General features: G+C 38.0%; 1 protein-coding gene across 1 annotated transcript in view; it reads right to left on the bottom strand.

Annotated features, from left to right (window-relative positions):
• Positions 1-308: 308 nt before the first annotated feature.
• Positions 309-11,694, bottom strand: part of Calcrl (calcitonin receptor like receptor) — a 78,718-nt gene continuing 67,332 nt past the window's right edge. Inside the window, exons 12-14 of the mRNA XM_026778803.1 lie at positions 10,055-10,273; positions 9,256-9,297; positions 309-3,369 (exon numbers count right to left, since the gene is read on the bottom strand). Of these exons, the coding sequence (XP_026634604.1) occupies positions 3,145-3,369; positions 9,256-9,297; positions 10,055-10,273 (486 nt within the window). The 3' untranslated portion in view covers positions 309-3,144. The remainder of the gene's footprint in view (positions 3,370-9,255; positions 9,298-10,054; positions 10,274-11,694) is intronic.

Here is an 11,694-nt window from a genome sequence, read left to right on the forward strand (position 1 = left end):
AGCATATATGGTATTTTAAATTCTCCTTTGGCATATTACTGGTTCCAACATCAGTTATTGAGTTAAACAAAATCTTTGACACATTTAAGTTTTTATTTGTATGAGGTTATGACCGTGTTTTCTTTTGAGAAAAACTTTCATTCTTCTTATTTCTAATATTTAACAGAAACCCACACTTTGAAATACAGTGCAGAAAGGAAGATGATTCCCTAAGCGTGTTCCTCTGTAAGAGAATCTTCCTTTTCTTACAGTGTAAAAACCTGTGCATGTAATAGTTTTAGCATGAAAACAAATTCATATCTTTTTAATTAATTTATTAAATACACTTACTAGTTTATTGAAGTCTTTAAAGAAAAGGCTGAAGACATCATCTTTTATTTTGCAAAATATCTCAATTGTGGCAAGAACTTTGTGAGAGATTCAGTTATTTTGTTCTCCAGAGGAGATGAGTGAGCATCAATGTTAGCTTTAATATTCTCATATAATCTAAACAAGAGATTTTTAAATAGATAAAACATACGTTCTTTTAAGTGACTGGAACATCTTGGATATGTTTTACAGGTAATGTTTCTGTGAGTACATTAAAACACAAAGGAAATTAAAATATTCACATTAAACTATCTAAGCAGTGAGAACACTGCGAGTTCTGCTAAATTCTATACAGTTCGTTATATTCGAACAAACGTTAAACTCCAGGATGAATGGCTTATCAATAAAAAAATACAAAGTCACTTCTAAAAAAGGTCAGCCATGACTATAAGAAACAACTGTAGAAAAACGATAGATCTAATTTTTAAAATACCAGAAATTCTCTAAATTAGTTTTTAGGCACCAGAGAAGTTTCCCTTCAAAACTGTCAGGTTCTTGTTGTCTACAAGCAATACAGAAAGTTTTCATTGGCACTTCAGCTTTACAAGTCTAGTTTCAACTATCATCACAACACTAAAGCTGACGAGCCTCAGACCAGTGCGGCTGAGGGTCACTCCGCAGACGAGGTTGGCAGTAAGGAAATCTCAGCTACACTCAATACGGTAAAAGAATAATCCAACGGAAACGTATACCACCTTTTAAACACGCTCTCATTCGCGGCTAATACTTGACAGTTGGGGAGAATGCAGAGCCGCGTGAACACTGTCAGCAAGGATAGGAATCAAGACCTCTGAATAATAAATAGCTAAAATCTGAGAGTGGTAAAAAGAAGTTTTGTACAGTTTTGGCAACTGAGAGTTCAGAACCGTCTGCATTTCCTCCTAATGATGGCTTGCTATGAAATCCACAAAACTGAACCCACCTTAGTTACACCTTTGCCTGTATAGATAAATTACAAATATTTATACCAGATCACCTACTGTGTCAGTAGGTGACACAGTAATCTGAATTACTTTCCTTGATGATGCTAAACAACTATTGCAGCATAAATCACTACTTCTGATTCGTCCATTGTAACCTGATTGACATACTTCAAAAAACACCTTCATGACTTTCCCCAAAATGACTTTTACTAACAGAAAGTCCAAAACAAAACAATATTAAAAGGACTGAATCCATTTAGATGTCTCTTTATCTCAGGAACAAGGCTTTCTTCTGTCTTGATTTAATTTAATTTAAACACCTGACAGTTCCTCCTCCATGCTAAGTTCAAGGCTTTCCCTGGCTTGTATTATCACCCACAGAAGTCTGAAATATTAAAACAGTGTGTATATTATATAGATAAAATTCCTCTGTGGTTCATTTAAAAAAATAACCTGGGTCTTTTTCAAAACTAGATAGCTTCATTTAGTAAAAGTCAGTAAAGTATATTTTAGTGAATTAAAGCCCGCACATGTAGCAGACTAGTTTTTCTTGCTGTAGGTGTTAAAAATTTCCTGATTTCAGTGAGTCGTCATCAAAATTGAGGAAATATGTCAGCACACCAAAGATAATGTGTTTGTAAAGTTATGGCTTTGCATTGTTATATAAATATTTCATATTTAATCACTGGTATTTCTAGGGTTTGTTATTAGTTCTCAGACTTCTGATGCTGGTATCTGGTTGTCCTTAAAATATTTACCAAATATAGACTTCAGGACTCTACCATAAAATCAGCCCAGATAAAGCATCAGATACTAAGTTGCATATAATGCTGCATTATCTAATTGCTTTCAAAGTTACGGAGGTTCTGTTTAGAATTAAAACAATAAAATAAAATGACAGAGTATTTACAGGTTCATTTGCACAAAATCAATCTATCCCCTCTCTCTCTCTCTCTCTCTCTCTCCCTCTCTCTTTCAGATTTAGAAGATAAAAAGAAATCCTTCATTGATTCCCTTCACGTAAAATGAGTGATCACTTGTCTACACAGTAGAAATGGAAAGGCCAAGGTTTCTATGTACAGATTAGGGAAACTGATCTCCTCCGAGGCCTGCACTAAGGTTTTTTTAAAAGTAGCTGACAGGGGTTTGCAGCTTCCACCAATACATCTCCCTAGTGATTCAGAAAAAGACTGCAAATTCTAGCTTTTGCTCACCAAGTGTCAGATTGGATATGCCACAGGATAGAACTGTCTGTAGCAGCAACTGAGAAACCCATAGGCATTCTGCTCAGTTGCTTCCCTTATAGAGAAGAACATGAGATGACAGAGATAACAAACTCCGTCTAGTTTATTGGAGATGTCATAAAGATGGCTGGAGGCTCCTCTGGGAAAACCGTTCACTTCCAACAGACAACCCATAGGTCAGAAAGTTTTATAACCAACACAGATCACAAATCTTTTCATGTCTGTAAAATGGAGCAAGGTCTCCTCGGGTGAGAAGCGCAGAGCTCTCTGGTCAGCACGGGTGTGAAGGTGCTGCATTTGTGCATGTGTGCAGCGCTGTGTGGGTTCCAAAACCTGGCAGCTCCCAAGAGGTGATTGTGTTTAGCTTCTTTCCAGTTCCACAGTTAACAGGTTGGTAGCTCGAAACCACCCCAGTGGGAGCATTTACTGGCCAACACTATCAGTTGAGGCTCTTCCCCCATAGAGAGAGGGTTGGACACTTATCAACACAAGTCTCATTTCATGTGAGGGCTTTCTTTGTGGCATTCAAGAAATCCATTCGCTGTTAAACCTTCTGATTATGAAATCATGGGTTCGAGTGGCAGGAAACAGGTGAGAGCTCTCTACGATCACATGACTAGGTCATACATTTTTTCAGGCTTTAAGGCAACATTTTCAAACTCCTGGATGCTTTTTCCATTTAAGTGTTCAGTGGGGCAGTCGTGACTGTAGCCTTGGACATCACTGATGGTAGACACCGTGTAGGATGCGCTGCGGAGAGCTTCGGAGTGGGAAAAGCTGTTTCCAAATTGAATTTTATATTGGTTCCAATTTCTTCGCAGAATTGCTTGAACCTATCAATCAACAAGAAGCAGAAGCGGCGAGAACAACCCATTAGTTGAGATAAAACGTCTTATTTGAAGCACAGCAAAAATGTTTTTGCAGAAAGGGTTTATTTTTTAAATTTAAGAGGAAGACCAAATGATCCTAGTCTACACTTTAAGCAACAAAGGAAACCTCCGCAGGAAGACCACACGGTCAATATCTGCATGCTAGTGTTGAGCAAGTGCAGGCCAACCTGAATATCATTGTGTCAAAGCCAAAAGAAAGGGGGAGAAAGATTTAGCTCCTGAATAAGCTGTTTGCTTAGCCTGTTTGATGTCCTAAATTTGGTCTCCAGTACACATAACACACAAATTTTAAGTAAAACACTTTTATACTAGGGAACAGATTACAATTAATCTGTATTTTTATTTAATTAATATTTTAATATTTTTATTCTGTGTCTAGTCTTTAAAGCCTTAATAATCCAAATGGGCTACGTGTATTTTTGTCAAACACAATTCATCCATACCTTTTGTATCCAACATAATATGTATATATGGATTTTATATCAATACCTTGATGAAAGGAGAGTGTATATGAATTGGGGAATGATGCAGATAAAAAGAACACGGGGCACAGGGGAAATTACACTGCCATCATTACTAACAGTAGCTTTTATTGAATGTGCTAAAAATGTGCCACTTTCTGAAAACGCCAGAGCCTTTGAGCTCACAGACCTCACTTCCTGAAATCATGAAATGCACTGGATTGGACAAGAGTTACGGTGGAAAATGTCTAAGAATGTCGCTTCTCCACTTCTTCCTATTTTGCCTCTTTCCTTTTTAATATTTTCAATTAATTTATTGCTTTCGCTTTATGTTACAAATGTTTTGTCTGAATGTTTGTAACTGTGTCCTGTGCATGCACGCCTGGTGCCCAGTGAGGCCAGAAGAGGGAATTGGGGACCCAGATTTGTAGTTACAGATATTTCTGAGTCATTGTGTGGATACTGAGGAAGGAACCTGGTCCTCTGTATGAGCAGCAAAGGCTCTTAACTCCTAGTCCTTCTCCTGCATCTTTCTTTCTTAAAACAGACGTGAACTTCAATGCCTTTTTTCCTGAGCGAAATTAGAGACTCGAGTAGTATGTCAGCTACAATGGCGCTGATTCTGACTGAACTGAGAGCACTAGAAAGACTTTCTTCATACCGAGTCACTAAACACAAAGAAGAATGTTCAGCCCCATCTCAGACGCCATCCATCACCTTTCTGCTCTCCGGTCTGGAAAGCGGAGCTTAGAGACTGACCACTCTCGGTTCATGAAGCATTCACCCTGCCGCTCCGGCCTGACCTATGCTTGCCTGCGTCCTCATTGCTTGGATAGATTTTCCCAAGCTGTCAACTAATTTTTGGCCAGTTTTTATGTGCCGTGGGATAATCCTGTGCACTGTGAAGATGTGGTTTATTAATTCTAAATCAACATACAAGATATTTAAATTAAAGTGGCAGTAATATTCATGTATCTAATAGCTTCAAAAAATGCAAGCAAATGATAGCTATAATGTGTTGTGTAAATATTCAGAGATGTGAACAGTATTTTTGAACAATTATGTAACTATTTTGGGTGGGAGTTATTTTGTTCTCATGTTTATAGATATCTTTCTCATTTATTATGAATACTAGAAGAATTAGATGCTGAAACTGCATAGCCTCAATCAAATGGTCATGGGATGTAGCTTCCCATAAGATATTCCACACTAATGTGATAAAGACCGCACCAGGAAGATACCATCTTGAGGTCCTAGGACGGATAGTTTTCAAGGAAAAGCTAACCAAATCCCAGCGGTCAAAATGAGTTTGACTATTAGATGTTTGTCCTTGAAGAATATATGACTATAACCAACAACTCATTTCTTCTTGATGCCTAAATCATGAAAGGACAGTATCCTGAAATGTGGGTTACTATTTATCAAAGTTGTTTTTAAAAGAATATAATAAAGACCCAGAGTCTTTGCAAACTGGTGTGATAAGAATGTTACAGATTGAAGACAGAGGAAGAGTGGATGGGGAGGGGGTAGATGGAAGTCGGCGGGAGGAAAGAAAAGAGGGGAAACTGTGGTTGGTATATAAGATAAATTTAAGAAATGTTACTTAAATAAAAAAAAATTAAAAAAAAAGAATGTTACATTTTTAACTGCTTTCTCTAATACAAGATCATGCTTACTTAGCAGAGTATTAAATTAGACATTCAATAAATTTAAAAGGGAAAAAATAAAAAATGGCTGGCTCTATTAAAGATATGGATATAATTTCAGTGGTTTGTGTATGAGCTTTATACAGGCAGCTAAATCAAATGCTTAGGATAGTATAGGCTCACTAACACACGATAAGGATCAATGATAATACTCCTTAACCTAAATCAATTTTGAAGACTATGATAGAGGTTATAAAGAAAAACTACCCAGTTTTCTTTGTAGAATGCTAAGGCTTCTAAACAAATTCTTTTGTTTAGTTGATGAAAATACATATAATGCACTGTTGTTTCCTATGCCTTCTGATGACCACAGCTCCTGTTTATGTTACCAGGACATAGTGTCATTGGAGTGGAACGGCGCGGAAATGGCCTGGCCACTTGTCAAACTACATTTAACGAGCAAGAAATACTGAGAGGAGCAATAGATGTTTGCGAAAAGCCAGCAGCGAGAGTCAAGCGAAGAGCAGATATTAGAGGCAAAAGCAAGTCACTTGACCTAACGAGAAGGGCAAGAAGGAAACTAAAACCAAGCAACTGACTCTAACAAAAACATGACATACTTGGAACCACACAGACTTAATCTGGCAGCTATTTCTTCATGCCACAGGAGTGGGAAGAAACTAAGAGGCAGAGAGGCAGAAAGGGAGGGATGAAGGCATTTCTTCAGACCAGGGATGAATCATGCTCCAGCAGGGGTTGTGTCTCCCAAGCACAAGGAAAGAGGACAGATGTTACAGATGTTGTCATGAGCTGAGGGATCTGGCAACAACCTCGTTCAAAGGTTTTCTTCTTATTAAAGTTTTTCAAGGCCAAATTTTCTCAATTTAAGGCATGGCAGAAGAACAAGGTACTGTGTCTCTTTTGTTTATACAGATAAAGGACAACAGAAATACAAGGCACTAACTTCAATATTCCCTGGACGCTGTTTCGGAAGGAGAGAGCCAATTTGAAAATTAGATTTCTCAATTCTACGTGGTTTTTCATTAAAACAATGAGTTATCTGAGCAACAGAAGGATGGAGCTATGCTATTCTAAGGAAGGTTGAGGCATTGTATAAACTCCTTGCAGTCCCCCCTTTACGTTCACCTTTTCAGCATTAGTGTAAAAAACTTGCTTTTATTTCCATTTTTAAGGACAAATATGCTTTCCTTGGTTCCAAATATTTCGCAAACTATAACTGCTAGGAAAAAGTGTCTCCAGAGTTGGAAGGTACCACCATGTTGGTCCTTTAGCGCCTTCAACCCTAGTCCACTACCACATCACCTACTTTACTAGTGACTACGATTTAAATATTTAAAAGACACTGTGGGTGGTGCCATCCCCGAGCAGCTGGTTCTAGGAGTTATAAGAGAGCAGGCTGATCATACCTGTAAAAAAGCAAGTAAGCAGCACTTCTCAGTGGATTCTGCTTTAGCTCCAGGTTCCTGCCTTAAAGTCCCTTAGAGATGGGCTGTAATAATAGCTATAAACTGAAATAAATCCTTTCCTCTACAAGTTGCTTTTGCTCATGATGTTTTACCACAATAGATAAATTAACTAAGACATAGACAGGTGATTCACATGTCAGAAAATTTCCTTCCAATTCTCAGATAAGCTCTGCAGTGGAAAACTGGTTGTTTTAGTGCAGAGACTGACAGGCCCTTTAATCTGTAGGTTGGTTGTTTTTAATACCTCAGTAACAATGACCTAGTAGCCTTTATCAAACTGTAAAGCATGTCTGTCTTCACTAAGGTTTCTGTTGCTGTGAACAGACCCCATAACCACAGCAACTCTTTTTTTTTGCCTCCCTCCACCTTGCAAGTGCTGATATTAAAAGCCTGGCCCACCATGTCTGACTATGACAATATTTGGGGTTAGGGATGCTTGGAAGTGACACCCCAGCCTCATGCATGACTGGCAAGTGCCCTACCACTGAACCACACCCAGCTACATTTTTATATGACTGTAATCCAGACCCTACCAAACTTCACAGCCCACGTTTTCATCATATCCCTACGCCTTGAGGATATCTTGTTTTCTAAGTGAAAATATATTTCTGTTGTGTGGTATTCTCACATTAGAATGCATCTCCAACTTCCTTTCATTTTTAACTACCATCAATTTGTGAATTTATTTGTTCTCAATTACAGTGATACAAATTTCTCACATACCCACATGATGTGGATTATAATGTAAATACAATCATTGATTGAAAAAGTATTTAACTAAAAATTTATTATGAAGTAAATAATACTTCCAAATAAAAAATTTAAAATCATAAAAAAATATTTAAAAGACACTAACCTGTGTCTACAGATAAAAAAGCACATCTTCCCTGTTTCATACATACTCTTTGGCGTGTGTTCATATCATTCTCATGAATATTTGATTGGTATAGCCAACATCAGCAACATACAGGATTGCCTAAGTCAGTGTGTCATAATAAAGTCAATGTGACTCATAATAAAGGCTGTCGAGTTTTCCTGTCAAAACAAATGGTGTATGGGTTCTCTCTTGTTACATTCTCTAGAGAGAAATGGTCACTGTCATGTATGACATAGAAGAGTCACAGCACTAACAACAACTCGACAGCCACGTATGACAGTGCGCTGTTCTCCCCCACTGTTAGACGTGGTGTTCTAAATCATTATCATGTAACAGCTTTAGGTTCAGTTACATAACTGTTAACTCTGACTTCAAACAATTTGTGTGATTACATCCAAAGAGAAAAAGTAAAAATTTACTTAGACAAGGACAAAGGACTTTATAGTTTTTCATAAGATGTGTATAATTTCCAATGATTTGTTTTATAGGAAATAGCCTCATGAATTATGCCATCTGGTCCCTGTGCTCCCCATCTGAGGTTTCCTGAGAAGTTTCTTCGTTGTCCAGCGCCTATTTCTCACTGAGCTGCTGTCTCGATTTCTGTGCTCAGTTTTGCTAGCTTGCTCCAGATGAAAACTGGCCAAGTAGACCAGAAGCAAATAAAAAGCAAAGTCAATAATGTTCAAACCACTGAGCAGTAACAATATCCAGATGGACAGGCTACTGAAGCCTCTCAAGCAGGAATACCTCAGGTAAGACCTATAAATCTCCAATGTCAATTTGTCTTAATCGTTTGCATCTATGGTAAAACCCATCGAAAGGTTACATAGTCTACTGAAAAGGACAAAGGGGTATGAGTAGGCTCTGTCTCAGTGTGGGCTCTATGAAACTAAAGATTGCCCAGCACTGGCCCCAAAGCAGCATCCAGACTTAGTACATTCTCATGATAGATCAAAGGGCTAACTCGTTCTTGGAGTATTTTGAAGTAAGTCTAACTTTTCCCTATTTCTCAACTCTAATATTGCCTAAATTTTGAGATAAAAATTTGGGACTACAAAAAAATAATTTTATGTTATTTTTTTTTCTGTGATAAAATCGGTACTTGAAATAGTTGTTTTGGGCTTGGGTGGTGGTAGCCCACACCTTTAATCCCAGCACTTAGGTGGTAAAATAAGCAGATGTGAGTTTGATACCAGCCAGGTCTACAGAGCAAATTCAAGGACAGCCAGAGCTACACAGAGAAACCCAGTCTCAGAAAAAAAAAAAAAAATAGTTGTTTTGGGAAAAGTTTATAATTCCATCTTGTTTTAAAAGAAAAAAGTTTAAATTATAAAAGTATTAAAAATCAATAACCATACCTCTCCATTAAAAAAGCAGAAAATTGTAGACACCAGAAGACCCTGTTTAAAAAGAAAACAGAATTATCTGGATCTATTTTTATTATATAAAACAATTTTAAATTGAAGATATTTTGGCCATATCCTTCCCCTCCACCAAGTCCTTCCAGATCTTCCCCTCTCCCTCACCCTACCCACCCAAGTCTAAGCTCTCTCAAAAAACAAATACTCAATAAAAAACAAAAACCCCTAAAACCAAGAAAACAAAATAAAATCAAAAGGGAAAAATAAACAAATAATAAAAAAACTAAAAACACCAAACTGTAACCAAACAAAAGTGTGCGTGTGTGCGCGCACGCGCGCGCGCGCACACACACACACACACACACACACACACACACACACACAAAGCCTGGGAAAGTCAATTATAAGTTGGCCAACTACTCCTGGTTCTGTTTAGCGTGGTTGATATACCCAGTGTCATTCCATTAAAGAAAACTTATTTTTTGCCCTCCCAGCAGATATACCTGACAGTTCAGTTGTCAATCTTTACTCCTGTGGTAAGGTTTTTCACCCATTCATTCACTCATTTCTTAAAAATATAACAAAATAAAATATAATAAAACAAACACTATCACACCCACGTCAGACAAGACAAACCAACAGAAGAAAAAGGGCCCAAGAGGAGGCACGAGAATCAAAAAGGGTTCCTGTATTTATAATCCACTGTTACAGAAGCAGCCAGGAGGAAAACCAGGCCTCCATGCAAACTCAATACAAAACTTGCCAAGCTGGCTCTTGATTGGCAGGAGTCCTTTACCTGATAGTGCATCAGGATATGCATGACATAGTCATACACCTCCTCGGCAACCTTTCCTTCAGGTCTCCAGGGAAAGAGCACAAATTCAATGCCAAGGAGCGGGACCAAGATGAGGGTAGCTCTCACGGCTTTCATGTAAAGATTGGACTCCGCTTGGTGAGTAACTTTCAACTTGGTGATGAGAACGCGTACAATATTTAATAGGAAAAAGAGATTGACCTAAAAAAAATAAAAAAGCATCTAAAAGTTAGTTCATGTTTAGTGCTAAGATGCTTCATGAGAACTGTTTTATGAGAAAATTTTATAAAACTTGGATTATTTCATGTATAAGGACTGAAGGCACATTTTGCATAATAATACACATATTAATAGTGTGTATTTCTAGAGTAATGCTTTTCAGTTTACAGGTACTTGAATTTTGGTGAAATTAACTTTTAGAAAAATAAAATTATGGTAGAATCACTATGGAGCACATTCATCCAGGAAATATTTGGGTCATTTTCTTAGTTCATTTTCTATATAATATTAAGGCTTGTTTACGATTCCAAGTAAAGATCATAAACACTTTTAGAAAAAGGAATTGTCCTTAAGAAATGTTAGGTTTTAAGGATGTATTGGTGTGTGTGTGTGTGTGTGTGTGTGTGTGTGTGTGTGTGTTCCCATGGAGACCAGAGGAAGTACTCAGATCTCTGGAACTGGAAATACAGGCAGCTGTGAGCTGCCCGATATGCAGCTGGGAACAGAACACAGGTCGTCTGGAAGACCAGCAAGTGTTCTTCTCTATGAAGCCAACGCTCCAGCCTCAGCAAACATTAAATTTGAAAGAATTGCCTTTCCACTGGAGCCCGTACTGTAGACTCCCCAAGCCTACTGTGCCATCACGACTCTGTACATATTTGGTTTCTCTTTTCTTTTTTTTTGTGATCATTGCCACAACACCCTTTTATATAAACATTTCTATAACAAATACCTGAAATAAGACTGTCATTTTCTTTATGCTTATGAAGAGATGATCATACAACTGAACCAGCTGACATTCAACCTAGCCGATGAAGTTTTGACTTGCTATAATTGTAAATGACTTTCCACAACTACAATTTACTAGTTATTGTCCTGTAGCAACTTTCCTAAAGGGTTTGCATTGTCTTTGAAGAGATTCATAGAAATCTGAAAATGGAATTTGACTCAGTAGTTAAGAACCTGTCTTATGAAGCATTACTTTCAATTCATCTATACCCTCCCATCCCTTTCATCCATGTTCTCTGTCAGACGGAGAGGGAGAACAAGGAAAGAAATATTTGATTGAGAGAGCCATTATGGGGCTAGCAAGAAACCTGGCACTAGGGAAATTCCCAGAAATCCACAAGGATGACCCCAAATAAGACCCTAAGCAGAAGTGGAGAGGATGGCCTTCCCCTGTAATCAGATTGGTGACTACCTTAATTGTCATCCTAGAACCTTCGCCCAGCAACTGATGGAAGCAGATGCAGAGATCCACAGCTAAGCACTAGACTGAGCTCCCAGAGTCCATTCAAAGAGAGAGAGGAGCAATAATATGAGCAAAAAAGTCAGCCTGGCGGTGGTGGTGCATGCCTTTAATCCCAGCACTCGGGAGGCAGAGGCAGGCGGATCTCTGTGAG

This window comes from Microtus ochrogaster, chromosome 4, assembly GCF_000317375.1.
Source record: "Microtus ochrogaster isolate Prairie Vole_2 chromosome 4, MicOch1.0, whole genome shotgun sequence".
Lineage (NCBI taxonomy): Eukaryota > Metazoa > Chordata > Mammalia > Rodentia > Cricetidae > Microtus > Microtus ochrogaster.